This window comes from Puntigrus tetrazona, chromosome 21 (assembly GCF_018831695.1).
Source record: "Puntigrus tetrazona isolate hp1 chromosome 21, ASM1883169v1, whole genome shotgun sequence".
NCBI lineage: Eukaryota > Metazoa > Chordata > Actinopteri > Cypriniformes > Cyprinidae > Puntigrus > Puntigrus tetrazona.
The window spans coordinates 10,683,352-10,701,046 of NC_056719.1; the positions used below are offsets into that span (position 1 = coordinate 10,683,352).

The 17,695-nt window shown below is 38.0% G+C and overlaps 2 protein-coding genes across 2 annotated transcripts; both read left to right on the top strand.

The window, feature by feature from the left end:
* The first annotated feature begins 286 nt into the window (after positions 1–286).
* On the top strand, positions 287–3,035 carry hbegfb (heparin-binding EGF-like growth factor b). The gene is made up of 6 exons (XM_043221633.1): positions 287–457; positions 809–1,006; positions 1,313–1,502; positions 1,769–1,924; positions 2,014–2,102; positions 2,186–3,035. The coding sequence occupies exons 1-5, from the start codon at positions 415–417 to the stop codon at positions 2,087–2,089; spliced, it is 663 nt and encodes a 220-aa protein (XP_043077568.1). The 5' UTR covers positions 287–414; the 3' UTR covers positions 2,090–2,102; positions 2,186–3,035.
* A 514-nt stretch (positions 3,036–3,549) lies between these two features.
* On the top strand, positions 3,550–17,366 carry pfdn1 (prefoldin subunit 1). The gene is made up of 4 exons (XM_043222149.1): positions 3,550–3,666; positions 4,271–4,437; positions 4,529–4,613; positions 16,921–17,366. The coding sequence occupies exons 1-4, from the start codon at positions 3,634–3,636 to the stop codon at positions 17,002–17,004; spliced, it is 369 nt and encodes a 122-aa protein (XP_043078084.1). The 5' UTR covers positions 3,550–3,633; the 3' UTR covers positions 17,005–17,366.
* The last annotated feature ends 329 nt before the right edge of the window (positions 17,367–17,695 follow it).

Below are 17,695 nucleotides of genomic sequence, written 5' to 3' on the forward strand. Positions count from 1 at the left end.
ATGAGTCGCTCGAACCAGTTTTAAGTTTAATCTTCTTAACAGTAGTTGGTCAGCCAGTTTAGACCCAGAAACTAGTTACCATCCTTAAATGGGTTTATTATTGTTAGCTAGACAGTAATATCCCGTGACACTGCTCTCCCCTCAAATCATCGACGTGTCAAATTATCAATCAGTCTGGAACAAATGAACTATATTACAATAAATTAACTTTATCTTACGTGCTGCTGCTGATTGATTAGGTGTGGCCAGTGATTCACGTAAGGGAAGTGTATGTCTATATAACTGCACCGGCGCGCGCTCTCCGCGCGAGACTTTTGACACAGTCCCCAGCACGCGCATTGCGTCCAGATCGCGGACGGTGCTGGAGGCATCCACTTCTGATCCTGTAATAACTCGGATTATACTACAAGGAATATGAATACGTTACGAACTGCGACCTTTCTCGTCCATTGCCTCGGTAAGTGCTTTAAACGGTGGCTTTTTTTAAATAAAATATGCTGTTATAACTTGGCCGGTACGTGACACAATTGTTACACGAGGTTTCGAGCGACATTTTTTTTCATTTAAATATATAAATGGTTCCTATCAGTTGCCGTTTTAACCAGTTTTGAAAGATTTTGACTCCTTTTTTCCCGTTTATATCGTGGTTTAATTTATCATTTTACACTTCACGCGACGCCCATACTCGCATAATCGCCGTCAGCTTTCAGTTTTGCCTTTTTTTTTTCTTTCTTTTACATATCAACTGTATGCTAGATACCCAAAATAAGTGTTTTATATATCTGTAAAGTGTCTTGTTCTGTCCCAGTGTTACTCAAGGTGTGCAGTGGCGCCTCTGTGGACAGGTATGAGAGTGCCAAACCCAGAACAACAATGGTCAACCTTTTTCACACCCTAGAGAAAGCGAACACAACCGGACACCACCTGGACAGAGGGACAAATGTGGATGAAGATTATGATGAAGATTACGATCTGTCTGTGGATTATGACTCCAACGAGCCAAGAGGTAGAGCTTCATTTCTGTGAAAGCAACTTGTAAAAGTGATTCAGATCTATATAATAAACGTGCATTTTACACAAATGCAACAAAAAAATAATATTGTGTAACTGATATAATATAAAAATCGAATTATTGTAATACTAAAAAACATTTTGAAATCAAACTAGATGGAATGACTACTTGCGTTAAGCCTATTTGTTATATTTATCTTATTAAACAAATGCTAAAATGAAGTGTTGCATGCGTCCACAGGAAATGCTAGCGATCTTGAATTGAGTGTGACTGACATCAGCCCTCTTTCTTTCTCAACAGTTGCGTTTTCCACCAAACCCAAACATCCGTCGGCCGTTCCCACTACGGAGAAGAAGACAAAAAAGGGAAAAAGGAAGGGCAAAGGAAAAGGCAGGGGAAGAAAGGAGAACCCCTGCCTGAAGGAATACAAAGATTTCTGCATTCACGGAGTGTGTCAGCATCTGAAGGAGTTGAACACTCATTCTTGTGTGTGAGTTTCATGCAGTTTTTGTTCAACCCCTTTTTTGTTTTTAGTTTTATTATTCTTTGTATCAAAAGTGGCTCACAAGTGAGGGAGGAAAAAACTAGCGGTTAATCATATTAAGGCTCAGAATATTAGGAATATTGCATTATTACAAAATGTAATTAGCGCAAGAAGTAAAGCCATAAGAGGTAAAAGAGTTTTTGTAATTTGATATGATTCCCCCGTTGTGCATTTGAACTGATTTTGATCTTTGGTCTTGGTGTTTGTTACAGATGTAATGCAGGATACTCGGGAGAGAGATGCCATATATTCACGCTGCCAGTTAGTAAAGAGAAACAGCGTTACAGCCGGACCACAGCTCTAGCGGTTATAGCGGTGGTCCTGTCCCTCATGTGTCTCGCAGTCATCGCTATTCTGCTGGCGCTAAGGTAGGTTACCACGAATCAGCATTATGTTATTCTTTATTCATTAAACCATTTGCAGAACTCCTTAGACGCTCAGCGCGTTTTTCTTACAGGTACCACAAAAAAGACGACGCTGATGTAGAAAGTGAAGAAAAGGTCAAACTTGAGGCAACGTCGGTGCAGAAGTGATGAGGGAAGAAAGGTAAATGCTTCTCAGTGAATGGCCAGGTTTTGTTTGTTCGGTATTAAAATGAATGCAAAATCATACTTATTATTGTTTTACAGGACGAAGAAACCCAAAAGGGCATGCGACCCATGGATGGATGGCGTTGAGGACTGAGGAGTAAGCAGGGACGCAGTTTCTAGATCATCGCTTTACAAAAATCCTTGCCCCTGTTTAAATCGATCCCATGGCCCTGACGTCCTGCAGTCGTGGCGGCCGTCTACACTGCCGTGAAGGATGTTTTGAACGCAGTACAATGTCCTTACGAACCTATTCTCCCGGTGGAGAACGTGCATACAGAGAGGACTGAACCGGATGAATGTATAGCGACTTTAATCAAGTTGCTTTTTTGTTCATTGCTTATTTATTTATTCTTAAAAAGGGTGTTTCTGGTTTCTCCCGTCAGTTTCAATTTATAGTACTGTCGGAAACACCACGAAGCACTTGTAATTATTTATTTATAATGTATTGGATATTTATTTTGATACGTAACAATTCTGTGCACTGTAAGTTTTTGTATATGTGTGTTTTTATTGTATAGATATTTATTATCGATAGATACAATCAAATAATGTTCTAATAGGACTGAAGTTGCATGACAGACTTTGCAATCGCACGCGGAAGAGCCTTCGGTAAAGTTCGAATAATATTTTAGCTAAACTGTGAAGTAAACCGATTTGCGGAGCTCTAAAAATGCAATCCATTAAATCATGTACTGTGGAGGAATGTCAGAGGCAGGGCTTTGTAGGTCTACTGAGAAAGTGTAGCTTAAATTAAGTGAAATAAAATGGAATATGTTTATCAAAGTGCTATGTGTATAGTGTAAAATAACATGATTTCATTTACTAATTTTAAGCAGTGATAACCAAACATTTTTAGCTGTTTTACTTTAATAAACAATTGTGTAATAAACATTTTGACTTCTGTGATTCTTGTTTTCGGTGCTTATGTTAGTAAGAAAGGTGCGGGTCTGGTAGAATAGTCACTTTTTATAATATGTTGGTATGTAAAGGCATGTTGTGAGGTTTAAACTATTGAGAGGTCACTAGGGTGAGTATGGATATAAAAATGTTATGTCGTGAGGTACGTCTCATATACAATTGTATACGTGCTGATAATTACAAAAATGTTCTCAAGCAATGTCTCGCTGAGGTGAAACATTCCAGATGTGGTGCAAAAATTGGGTGTAAAAAATAAAAAGGGCAACACAAATCATGTTTTTGAAACATCTGTGTCATCGCAAGTGTACCAGCATTTCATATTTACTCTCACATTAACATAACCATAAATACTTCAGTTTTCCGTTTAATAGCACTCGTGTACTGGGCCATTCCTGTGCTGCACTATTTTCAGACTGAGGCTGTGTGTATAAACGTACTGTGGTGCCTATCTGGGGAGAATCTTTTAAATACCAGCGTTGTATTCGAAGCCGAAAATGCTGTCTAGGTAGTGAGCTCGCTAGTGTTTGCGACAACCGGCGCATGCGCACTAACTTTCTCTTTTCACCGTCATGGCGGCTCCCGTAGACCTCGAGTTAAAGAAGGTAAAAATGGGTTTACAGATTTATTCAAAGAGGCTGAACGGGTTCGGTGCTTCGTCGTTATAAATCTATCAAGCAAAGGGTTTTTTGTAAATTCAATCAGATTAATATTATAGAAAAGACCTTTAAAAGCAACGTGATACATCGACATGCAACCTCGGTGCATTAGAAACCTGTTCTTTTTTTCAAAAAGTCAATTTATCATAAACATTACACTTTTACTATTGTGAAGGCCTTTTATTACCGCGAACCATTTCTAAATTAATATGTTTACATACATAAAATAGTGTAGGAATCCTACGAAATTGCTTTAATGTTGTTTCATTGTTGGTTATTTGACGTTAACTTCTTGTTGGTTATTCATAACTACAATACTTTGATGCAGGCTATGATTGCCATCATAAACATTTAGCAAAAATAGAAGGACTAGTAAAAATTAAAAGTTATTTCTGCATTTTAGTCCATACAGTTTATGTAGCACCCTTTCTCAGGTTTCTCTATAATAATTTTCTTCTTCACATCTGTTGTGTTTTAAAGCACGGTTGATGATATTGCATTTAAAATCTCGTTTAACCCAAACATCAATCCTCACATCTGCATTGCACAGGCCTTTGCAGAGCTTCAGGCTAAAATGATTGACACCCAGCAGAAGGTGAAGCTGGCTGACCTGCAGATCGAACAGCTGAGCCGCATGAAGAAGCACTCGAACCTCACGCACGCAGAGATCACGTCTCTCCCTAACACCACACGCATGTTCGAGGGAGCAGGACGCATGTGTGTACATTTATTTGTTTATTTTTTTGGTGTAAAATCTGCCCTGAATTACAATTTTCATTGTTTTGACCTCCTTCTCTCTTTTTTCCAGGTTCATTTTGCAGTCAAAAGATGAGATCGCTAATCAGCTTTTGGAAAAGCAGAAGACGGCGGATGAGAAGATCAAGGAGCTTGAGGTACGTTAGGAGCACAAAAACGTCGGTGCCACACTGTCGTACACCTCAGTGGTGTTAATTCTGATCACATGTTTACATCTAGTATTAACATCTATCTCTTAAGGTCCGGTCATTGGTGTTCAGGTTTGACCAAAACGTTTTGCAATCCTGTCACTAAACCCACATTTTAGTGCATTTATTGCATTTTAATTGCCTACTCGTCTGTCAGTCAACGATTGCCAAAACAAGTTGCTGTTTATGTTTCAGCTTGTAAAATATGAAATATGTAAAAATTATACAGATACAGAGTTGTACAGAACAGCTTGAGTATGCTATATGCAGTGTTAGAAGTTAAGAAACTAAATGTAGGTCATACCTGAGGTTCTGTGAATGAATATTATGCAATTAGTTTTTTGTAAATAAGTTAGTCCATTTCAGTCATAACTTTTGTGTTTAATAATAGCAATGCTAAAATTCAGATATAGCAACAATAATATTCGAATGTGTTACAGACTCTGTTTGCAGCTTTGTGTATTCATTTAAATATATTATTATTAATATTGTTATTTTACTGTTTTGTGCTTCTCACAGCTGTTTGGAGTCAGTAGGGATTATTTAGGAAGTTGATGCTTTTAATGCAGTGATGCATTGATTAATGATGCTTTATTGATGCAATAACGCAAACTGAGCAAAAGCAACAATAAAGAAAACAATGGAAACACCCTCAAGATAACCTGTCAAAAAAAAGAACATAAGTGGACTCACAATAAATTGCCCCTTTGAATGCTTACATAATTGTGATTAATCTGTAATTGTAATTGCAAATACAAAATCGTGCAGCCCTAGTTCAAATGTAGTTTTATTAATGATTGGACCGCATTTCATATGCAAAGTGGTCTAAAAATAGTATTTTAATGCAGAGGGAATTTCTGTTTTGTGTGTGTGGCTTTTCAAGCGTTTACAAAGGAGGAATGCTTAACTTCTGTTTCTTTAAAAACCCAAAAGCCTGCGGTAACTTTTTCCCCCCGAGCTGTGTTTGCGTGCTTCTCCCACTGTTTTGCAAGTGCATTCAGAATTTCACACTTTGTGTTTGTGGGCTAGAAGCCCTCAGTCTTTTTTTAGCTCCACGGAGGGTTCAGTGTGATAGATGTGTGGTTAAAATGATAGGCGTACTTTACAGCGTTCCCATCACTATGGTGAAACCACATGAGCTACATAACCCTCATGATACACTTATCTTCTCATAAACATTCACACGCCGCGTGTCGTATTATTAGTGCTGTCATCCTTTCGCCTGGACTTTTGCTTTATTTGGCATGAGGTCCTTATTTGTGAACAATGTGTACGCAGCCAACCGCCCCGGGTCTGTATAAAATACTGACGTTTTTGTGAGGTTGTCCACAGTTCCATGGACAGTCTGAGAAAGCTGCACTGGAAGTTTGTAGGTGGTCTGAAAAAAAAAAAATTGTGAAAGGACTGACATATTCATTCTTAATTTGACTTACCAAGAACTCATTGTAGGAAAGTGTGATGTCAGATGTCATCGTCATCATCGACACGTGGGCTTCTATGAAAATGACTGGTGCGATTGATTCAGTGGCACACCGGGTTTTTCCTCTTGTGCGGCAACGTATCGTAGATGTTTTCACCAGCCTAAAAATTTAAATGGCCTGCCCTATGAAGTTCCTCTGAAATTGGTCTGCTTTTTTGTTTGTAGTCTGGAGGTGGCTGTAGATAAAAAATAAATAAATATATAATATATATATATATATATATATATATATATAAATATATATTTTTTTCAGATTTTTATTTCATTTGTTTTTAGTTTATAAATAATACCGTAACCAAATTTCAACCATTGTTTTAAAGGGCTCTTTTTATATAAGTCTTTAATAATCCTCTTATGGCAGCTTTATCTAAAATATAATTATTGTGTACGTTATTGTGAAAGATCATTGAAGACTGGAGTAATGCAGCTTTGCAATCACAGAAACAAATGATTTAAAAATCTTCATCTAACCCTTAACACCTTATTTTACGCTTGCACCTATATTAGCATGCTTATTATATAAAATATTAGCCATTTATTAGTGCTAATTGAGCATATATTAATATCTTATTCTACGTGACCTTATTGTTAATCCCTAATCCTACCCAATGCCTAAATTGAATAACTATTAAATTGGTGCTAATTAAGAATTCATTGAGGGGGAAAAGTCATAGTTAATAAATAACAAATGTTACTTATTTTAAAGTGTTAACAAATATACATAGAATATAATCTATAATACAATACTACATCATAATTACAAGCTGACGAAAGCATCTTCCGCACGTGAATCAGCACAAGCACTTAGTACCTCGTATTAATTAGCCAGCTTTCTACGGTCATTGTTCAAATGCATATCACTATATTAAGTATTCAGTCCGTAATGAAATTACGACACCGCTGAATGCGCAGAATTGCAAAATTACCAACTAAATTGACCATATTTGTTGCTAAATGGCGGTTTAGTTCAGATCCTCATTGAAACACTAGCACACTGTTATGCAGCACATGAAACAGATCTTGAGCTTTGAGTTTGTGACCACATCAGTCACAGAGTGAACAAAAGCGTTCAGGCAGTTCATTGATGTCTGTGACAGAGTGAAAAGGCAGCCGTTCAGGTGTTTGCCTGAAATTCAGGAGCGTGCGAGACCACCTGTAGCCTCATGGGAGGTCCTGCTTTCCTATCAGAAGCCTTCCGTTGTGCGTCAAACGGCTTTCGCATCAGTGCGGTTATTTTTAACTTGCATGACATGAGTGGGATGCGGCAGGCTTTTGCCGGAAACTCAAGACACTACCCCAGTCAAGAGCAAAGGTTTAATGAAACCGTACATCCTGTCATCGAGGTGTAACGGCAAGAGACGCGCTTCTATTCATTGATATTTTAAGACTACGTAAGTTTGGAAACTTTCGTGAGAAGGATGAGAGGAAGTATTTATTTCCTTATGATGGGAATTTAAACCCATGCTCTAAAAATACTGTTGATTTTATACAGTGCGCAGTGTTGCTTCAGAGATGCTTTCCGAATGATCCAATTTCTTATCAGTCTAAATCAACTTTCAGTCAGTGCACGGATGTCTGGATGTGCTGTAAAATTCACTCATCGTTCATGGGTTATCTCGCGTCAACGGTACATTGATCATATGTGAGCATAATGTGAGAGATTAGTGCAAATGAATTGTTACCACAGCCCTTTATGAGCGTATAAAGTGATGAAGGGTTGCAGTGAGACAGTTTGTAGATGAGGTACGGTAGTCTAGATCGCTTTTCATCTGTCTGGGTCTGATGTGTCATGCAGAATTATTGCTTCATCTCTCTCCAGCTTTGAGTCTGTGTTGAAAATGTAGATCTAAACATCAAATCATGACACTTTGGCAATGAACATGAAGTATCGAGTATAGACACTAAATCCTTTGTTTCTTTATTCACTTATTTTCTTATATACAATACTTGTTTTTTATTTTGTTTTTTTATAGTAGGGATGGGCAGTTTTAACTGATTTGAGTTAAAAAAAATTTATAATGAATAAAATTTGAAATTACAATGAAATTTTAAATTGAGATATGCATTACCATTTAAATGTTTGGGGTCAGTATCATTTCATTTAATCAATGAAAATTAATTAATACTTGTAAAGCATTGTGTTCAGTTAATCAAAAGGGACAGTAAAGACTTTAACTGATTTCAAATGTATATTAATCTAAAAATTCTTGCTGTGGTTTTCACAACAAAAAACAATTATTATTAAATATTAAGCAGAATGGATTCAGGTTACTGTATACTTGGAAAAACAAACCCCAAACCTTTATAGATATGTAAACTTTAGCTACATCCTAGCTGCTCCATTTGATGAACAATCTTTCAACTAATTGCAACATACTGTTTTTGCCATATAGTATACTATGAAAGCAGACATGGGGTTTTTGCCATTTCATTTTATTAATCAAATAATTGTTGCGATTTAGTCTATTAGCCTGTTCAAAAATATTGTTTGCTTTGAGTGACGCTGCACGTGTGTGATGTCAGAGCGATGTGGGCACTGCATTTCCTTGTTAATCCAAGATGTCGAAGTAAATTGGTTTACATAATTTGAATAATTTATTTACCAACTTTTCAATTACTCATCTACTTCCCAGTTTTGCATGTGCACAGCCGTTGCTTCACTTTAAGCTGTTGTTTGCTGGTACCTTACATTTTAAAAGGCAAACGAGCTGGGAGGAAGTGCACCTGAAGTGTGCATGAGTTCTGCGGGATCGTGGGCGTACACTCGTTTGCAGTATTTCTGAGCTGTGTGTGTTCTGGCCCAGACTGTGTGTTCTGAGTCGTGTCTGGGCCTGTCTGTCTTTGGCTGCGGTGCTCTGGGCAGTTTGGGTGTAATTCCAGGCTCGGCTGCGACATCATCCTGAATAAATGCAGGGCTGGTGACTTCTGGGACAAGGCCCAGGGCTTCCCTGCTGGTGCAGCCCAACCCCGTCGTAAGAAGTACCTCGTCAAACCTGATGACAGCTTGTGTCATTGCCCTGCGATCATCGCATATCCCATAGAGACAAGGGTCCGGTTTCTAGCAGCATTCCTAGAAATGTATTCTAAACTGCTATTTTTTTTAATGTCTTTTTTTATTAGCAGTATATTCTAACTTGAAGGTGTAATGTAAGAATATTTTGTATATTTTTAAAAGGGTCAAATGATGTGATTTCAATTTTGGTTTTTGGTTTTTACAAGCTGTTAGTGCAAAGACTAAAGCGTCAAAACCAAAGAGATATTCTTAATGGAAGTTATGACTTGTCCGTACGTCCTTAAATCGCCACCACTTCTCTACATCACTGTGTGGGTTTATTTCACAACACCACCCAAATGTTTACGCAAAGAAAGAAGGTTGAGCTCTTATTTCCGCTGTAGTGTTGCTGTCAGCTGTGTTTTGTTGAGACATTGAAAATACTTTTTTGTGTTTCCAAAAAAGGACACAACTAGAACTGTAGAGTAGTACATGCTTTTTATTGTCTCTCCAATCATAAATGCAGGCATGGTAATGTTTACGAGGTGTGACACGTCAAAAAACGTCCTACAAATATTTAAACATTCTTAAAAATAAAAATGATTTTTTTAAAGTGTCAAAAATTCTTGAAAAGTAAGATTGCAACATAACAGTGCCTTAATGCTTCTCATTCACAGTTAGTTTCTTCATGCGTTGCCGAACTGAAATGGGGATGTGTTGAGTTGCACCGCTGGCATTGCTTGTTGGCAAACCTTATTACAAAAGTAATTTGCATATTGCTATTGCTTGGAATGTTAATACAATGTTTTTAGTTATTATTAAGTTGATCAGTGAGTCTTTGGAAACAATTACCATAAAATCAGAGATGTTCTCGTGGAGAAACTTTTTTTTAAAGAGATGGTTTAACCAACAATACAAATTCTGTCATCATTTACTCTTGTCATGTTGTTCTAAACCCATTAGACTAATGGTTCTGGTCCCTCTATTAAAAGTCCAGGTAAATAAAACACACAAAAGATTTAAGCATTTAATCTATATGAATCCAAATCTTCTAAAGAAACACAATCGTTTATATTTAATTTGACCTAAATACATAAGCTTGTGTGCGTCACATGCTAGAACAATGTTTGAATTTCCATTCTTTTTATGTTTGAAATGATTCTTTAAGAAGATTTTTGTGCCTATTTTTTTGCCTTTCCAAACGTAATCGATTGATGGTTTTAAGGCCAATTCGGACTGCATTGGTAGCTGACTGAATATAGTACGTCACGTCTCAGACATTCCAAGACCCGACAAAGTCAACCAATGCCAGCAGATGCCAAGAGGAATAACACACCGATCGAACAAAACCAGGGGAACGTTGCTGTTGCCGTTTGTTGGCGTCTGTCAGTGCAATGTGAAATGGCTTTTAAGGGCACTGATATAATGACGGTGATTGTTAGCGTTTGAAAGACAACCCCTGAGTCACACAAATGCTTCAGAAGCCTCCTTGCTTTTTTAACGCCTGTGTACAGTCAAAGCGCATAGCTGCCATTTCCCGCCTAGTACATACTGGGGCCGCATTTAGACCACAGGGAGCGAATGAACTCGTGGCTCCTTTGGCCTCCGTATTCGCGCTGCCCAGACGCAAAGCAATACGTTACGAGGTAACACCATGTCGTCAGCATCTGAGCGTCGCCTTGGCCTACTCACCACCCTCGTGATGCCCATACATGTCTGATGACTCCTGGGGTGACAATAACACCACTGCTGGTTCCGTTGTGAGCTCATAATTGGCCCACGATGCAGGTGGGTTGGGGGGCGGCTTGTATTGAAGCGTTTGAGAAAACCTGCTGACAGGGCTGTTATGGATCTGTCAGCCCCTTTCCCTGAGTGTCACCGGCGTATTGTTCTCTGCATTTGCAGTGAAAGAAGGGAGAAGCTTGTTATTAATACTCCAGAGGCAGTGGGAGGGAGATACTGCAGATTTAGTTGCATGGCTTGGGTGTCAGTGCATGGGACAAATGTCCTTACATGGCACGTTCATGCCCACATGAACTTCTTTAAGATGCATGATGGGTCTCTTCGCACCTGCTGTGCTGCCCCTCATTTGACTTTACCAAGCTCAAGGGTACAGTGGCACAGAATTATCCTTTCTTATTAAAGGTGCTTGTAGGTTTGGCAGGGATATTTTTTAGTGCATGCTCAAAGAATTTGGAAGAGGACATATTGGACAGTATGAAAATAAAACAACTATAAGACTAAAAAAATTCTTCCGTACAAAATTTTGGCTGGCCCTACCACAAGAGAAAGATTTAAAATTCTGATTTAGTTTTATTTATATATATATATATATATATATATATATATATATATATATATATATATATATATATATTATATAATTTTTGTGGTTAAGTTCAAGTTATTTAATGTTCTAAAATAACAATTTACTTGCGATGGCTGCATTTATTTGATTAAAAAAAAAATACAATTTAAAAATAGCTGTTTTATATTTTAATATTGTGATGGCAAATAGGCTAATTTTCCAACATTTGAGTTTTCAAATATAGCACTTATCCTGATAAGTTTCTACAAATTACATGTAGTCAAACAGATGGCGAACAATGATAATATGTTGCGATTAAACTGAACAGCTTAGTGAACAAATGAATTTTTTAAGAATGCAAGCGTTTACTGCGCCTTTTGATCAACTTAATGCATCCTTGCATTAATGAAATGCAAATGTTAATGAAAATTGATTTATACACAGTTTTTAAGACATTCCTATTGATGTTCATTGATGCATTTTTGCAGTTTCGACAATCCTCGTCTGTTTACCAGCTAAATGAGCTAACATTATATAACACTGGGTCAACTGACCCGAAATTCTCAATGGCAATATATTGGGGGGGTTTGGTTGCTTGTTGATAGCATTGGCCATATCCACCACACTATTACCACTGAAATTCATGGCTTCCATTTTTCTGTACGTGCTTCTGTAATTATCATAATAACAACAGTTTATCTTTGCTTGTCCAATGCACCAGCTACAACTAAAGTTCCTGTTTCAGAGGCACTCCCAAGAACACTTTTGTTTCTGCAAGACAAACAGTACTGCAGCTCATGGCATTGCTTTCACCCCGAGGCATCTTCCACCTCCATTTCTCTAGAATCATATCGCTGCAGCCACGTTCCTTTTGCAGTTGCTTGTGTTAGACTTTGACATGAAACAACTTTTCTTCGCCGCTCATCTGTTCTGTCGGCCTTTGGGACAGGGCAGCGCTTTTCAGAAGCGTCACCTCGGCCTCTCGTTGAGGAGCCGGCATCAACAAAGGGCTCTTTAATGGCGGTGTCTGTGCAGACTATCTGCCCTGTCATCTGTGCTCTGACAGAAGCCACTATGGGCGGCCCTCACTTCCATGAGAGGGGCCATTCAGGCCACAACAATGAAGGCTTCTGCAGCACGATTCAGAGCGAACCGCAGAAGAGAAAGCCACAAGACCTCTCTTTGTGCCTTCTTCCGCATTGTTCTGGGAAGGTCAGTCTTCTGAGGTATCATTATCTGCGTGGAGAATAGTGTTTCCATAACACAACGTGTTTGGGCAAAGGGGAATCCCCATTAACTGCTGGGCCCCATACCTTTTGATGATAACCGGTTTAGTCCTGAATTTGGTGCATTGATTGATCTTGCATGCTTTTGTTATTTTGAGTGACCATTTAGAAGTTTATTTGTTCCTGATGAAATTTTAATATTCCACTGGTAATGTTGAGATTATTTTAAGTGCCAAACTGAATTTAGAAATCAGGTTTTACACGTGTATGCCGTAAAATTGCACATTGGTACATTCATGGATGATGCCAGAACAATAAAAGCGAATATCTATGCATATTTACAGAACAACCCCTAACTTTCTAATTTGCCAGATCACTTCTGCTATTTTATTTTATTTTTTTAAATCTACTAAAAAGCACAAATTATAACAGAGATGGTAAAGAGAAAAAATTATGCAATTAACATAAAATAAAGTTACATAGTGTAAGAAACAGACAAACTTCAAGACACTATTATTAAAAGAAAACATCATGTATGAAGTGTCCCACGTTGAATTCTGGAAATGTCAGTTTACAAATGATAATATCCAGTGTTTTCATATCTTCATAAATTCTACATTTAGAATTATTTTACTCTGAAATGCATTTTGAGTATTACCATTAAGCAAAGTTTTTACTGTTGCATTTTATAGTCTTTCACAGTTAAAAGTCCCTTCAAAAATACATTATGTGATGGTATTGTATTTCATTGATGTCATGTTCATAGAAAAGCGATGTTTGCACACCATTATGTAATCTCCTTAAACGCTAAAATCTTCTTTGTGCTTTAAAATATACTGATAAAAACCATAATAATGCAGATGCAAACAGAATTCTACCTGTCCATAGCACATTATCTGTACTTCTGTATACATTTTTTTTAACACAAAACACCCTAATGTATTCCTAAAATAACAAACATAAATTTAACAGTATTTTACATTTGTAATTTTTAGAAATAGTAAATGAAATCAATTTACAGTTTTGTTACCAGAAAGTTACCAATAGATGTTAAGATAAGCAAATTTGTACAGTATTTTGCAACTTTTTTCGACAGAATGATCAAAAGGAGCTGGATTTAAATGGTTCTATTTCATAGACGAGAGATCAGTGGAGATGTCCAAAACTGTGAAAGAGACACACACTCACACACACACTCACACACACACACAATATACCAAGCAGGACATTCATGGAGTCAAAAGAGTGATTGTTTTACCCTCGGCTCACTCGAGCTGTGTAGGAGGCAAACGCCGCTTAGTTAGGATCATTTCTGTTCCTGCACTTAACAGCTAGTTTCAGCTTGCCTAAACACGGATATAATATCAGTCAACACAAACAGCCTCATTCTGAATTTTCCATGCGTATCTGAAGCGTCTTTTCTTTTGCATATGATTCACAGAGCGTACAGGGAAGAGGATTCCCCTTCAGTTATTCAGCTCACGCTCCAGTGCTCTTTTTATAGCATACCTTCCCCACCCAAAACACAAACCAGATACATCAGTAAATAAACCGCTGGAATAAATGTTTGCCGCCTTCAACTTTAAACAGTGAGTTCGGTCCATTTAAAGATTCGCAAGACTGACTCAAACCAATTTTGAATCAGTTTATCATTTTGAATGATTTATTGAAAGAACCGACTCAATTGCTCAGGAATCGGACTGTGTTTTAAACATTTAAGCTGCACAAATAATTCCAGCATTGATGATAATGACAAATGTTTTTACTTGGCATAATGATTTCTGAAGGATCATTTGACATTGGAGAACGACTGCTGAAAATGTAGCTTTCCAATCATATTTCAAAGTATTACAAATTTCACTGTATTTTTGATCAGTTGTTGAGCTTAAAAGGCTTTTTCACCCCAAACATTTAAATGTTATCATTTAAGTGTCTTTTTGATGCCACCCCTGTTGGCCATTGTTTTCCCTCTTGTGTAATTACCCTCTGAAATATTTTCATGACCTTTTCTCTGCCTTTCTAAGCACTATGACCTATAAATACCTGTTTTTTTTCTGTGGGGAGGTATGGGCAAGCCGGTATCAATTGTTGTCATATCTCTTATCATGCTTGCTCAGAGAAAATTCCCTCCTCCTTATGCCATGCAGACCTATCACAAAGCACATGCCATGGTGTGAAAAAGCCGTCACCCTCACATTAAAAACAAGCAAGTAGATAACCTGTATCATCTGCATCTACAAAAATTCAAAAAAACACAAGCAGCTTTGTACGTAAACAGGCCGGACGAGCTTCCAAAAATAAACATTCTCTTCAACGAACAATAGGCTCTGGCTTTTTATAGGACGGGCTTTTTCGGATATTTGTCTCATTCTGCGTCCTCGTTTTGCGTATTTGTGACACATTTGGCGTAGTTCATTGGAAAATATGTTTGCATAAAAGAACAAACAAATACTTAGCTTTTCTTGCAGTTATCAGCGCACGTGCCTGTTACTGGGAAACAAAGACAGTGCATTTAAAACCCGGTAAACGCAAAAGGAATTTGCTCTTTTTTTTCTTTTTTTTTTATAAGTCACCAAAAGTTTAAACTCTTATCAGTTACGCAACTTTATGTTGTACCAGATCTGTAATAAAATATGGATAACTTGGGAGATTTCTCTGCCTCCATTAAAAATCCATTCCTCCAAAACTCAAAAAGTTTTCCATATGAATTGTTTAATGTACAAATTTAGGACACAATCACTTCATTTCAAGGGTAAAAAAAGGGTCTATATTATTAATAGCACGCCAAGTAGAAGTATCACTTATGCTTTTAAAATGCTCTTGAGGTACTTTCAGGTCAAACACTGATGGTCTGAGTCATGCTGCTTTAAGTTGAACACAACTTAAAAATGGCACCTATAGTTAACCTATACTTACACGATTAACGGTTAAATTCCAGTAGTTTCGTCAGGAGTCCACAGCATTGGGAATTTCATGTGAAGATGAAAGATTTTGCCTAGCGTTAAGAGGGTCATGCAGAGAGCAGTAGACCAAAAGTTAGCTGCTACGTGTGATTGTCATACATCGCTATAAACTACTGACAATAAACTGATCTTTTCACAGGCATAATATAGAAGTCACTTTCATAACAACTCGGTGAGTCCACATAACCAAATAGAACTAGTTAGTGCTTTCGCTCTCGCACAAAATGCAAGATCTCATGGATTCCTATCAAACTATTCCTTTTTGACCTGTCCACTTGCTGACGGAATAAACTTTCAATGAAAGTCTCATGAGAAACATCTTCATTAAAGGTTTGGAACGCCACAAGGATGAGTAATTGATACTGAATTTCGGTTTTGCGCTTTCACTTTAAAGTTGTTGTCATATCATTTGGTTTTTGAGAATCTAGCTAGTCCTGTGTGACTGAGGGGGGATGGAGGAAGGGTGGGGTTCCCTGACAGCAGTGAGCTAATGCGCAGTAATGCTTGGTTACAGATGTAAACACATGCCTATACTTTAATCATTACAAAGATTTCAGCCTACAAGCCACAAGTTTCGACCTACAACCACATAGAAGTACAATCCGGCTCACCTTTGGTTATTTTGTGATGTCTCGAACATGAAATTGCGACGTAAGGTATAAAAATCCAAGAATAATAAATGGCTAAGTAATGTTTGTATTATGTCAAAATAGCTTTTTTTTTTGTATTCATCGCTTGTATGAGACGGTGCCACATCGCCTGGGGCAAAGGTTTTCTCTCTGTGTGTGTGTGTGTGTGTGTGTGTGTGTGTGTGTGTGTGTGTGTCGGTGCGCACTCTGTGCATTTGACTCACTTCTTTTGCAACACACTGTCGGACGACTTCAGGTAGAGGCCTGTAACCGTACAGTATCTTGGTCACTAACCAGGTGTTAGTGATTACACTTCCTGGCACACATTGCGTAATAATCCATTTACACTTTCTCTAGAATGCAGCACAATCAGAAACTGCTTGAACAATCAGAAACGATCTGACTGAAAAAGGCACGATAACAGCCTTTAACAGTACTCAACCCAAGCAATCAAATTTTAATTCGCTCTAAGACCGTCTTTGAAAATGATCCAAAAAAAGATCATCATCTTATCTTATCACAAAGACTTTTAACAGCTCTGTAACGCGGTTTGGGGAGTAAAAGGGTGTGATCAAACAGAAAAAGCCTTTTGATGTTTCCGAATGTGAAGTTATAACCAACCTGTTTTTGTCTTTTTTTCCTTTTGTTTTCTCCACAGCAAAAGAAGACGTACCTAGAGCGCAGCGTTAAAGATGCGGAGGACAACATCAGAGAGATGCTGATGTCCAGGAGGGCCCAGTAAAACGCGCTCACAACCCATCCACAATCAAAAAAAACCCCTCTTCATCACCTTTGTACACCGTGCCCTTAGTTTGAACATGCTCTTGCATGTGTTGGAGAGTACTCATGACCGCCGAGCTAGTGGGAGTCATTTGTCAGCTGAACACAGGAAGTTTATTTAGGTTAATAGTTAAAAATGAATGTACTGTTGACCGTCTGTCTAATACTGATTTATGTGATCTCTGACAACTGAGTATTCTGTAAGTCTTTTTAAGTTATTGATTTGTTCAACTGTTCTTTTTTTCTATGGTTTTGTAATAATGCAAAGCATTTTTTATGCAAGCAGGTGTTAACATGGTAATAAAGGTGACTGTTTAAAGACTAGCTTGTCTGTATGTGTGTCACGGATGCCGCAGACGGTAATTTAGATACGATCTGAATGATTCGGTACTTCATTGCTGTGTTTTGGGGATTGCTGTGTTTGTGTTTGTGCCTGCGCGTCACTGGTTTCCTGCCTGTCCCCTCTGGGCATCCTCTCCCCCCCCCTCGTCTCGTCTCTGTGTCTGTTCTTCTGATCCTAGGCTGGTCTGTTGAGAGAAATTTGTTGCATAAGTGAAACTGGAAAAAAGAATTTCCCTAGACTTCTGCTTAAATCTTCTCCGGACAGCCTTTTCCTGTGTGCCTGCCTGCGTTTCGTCCTTTCGTGATGCAGA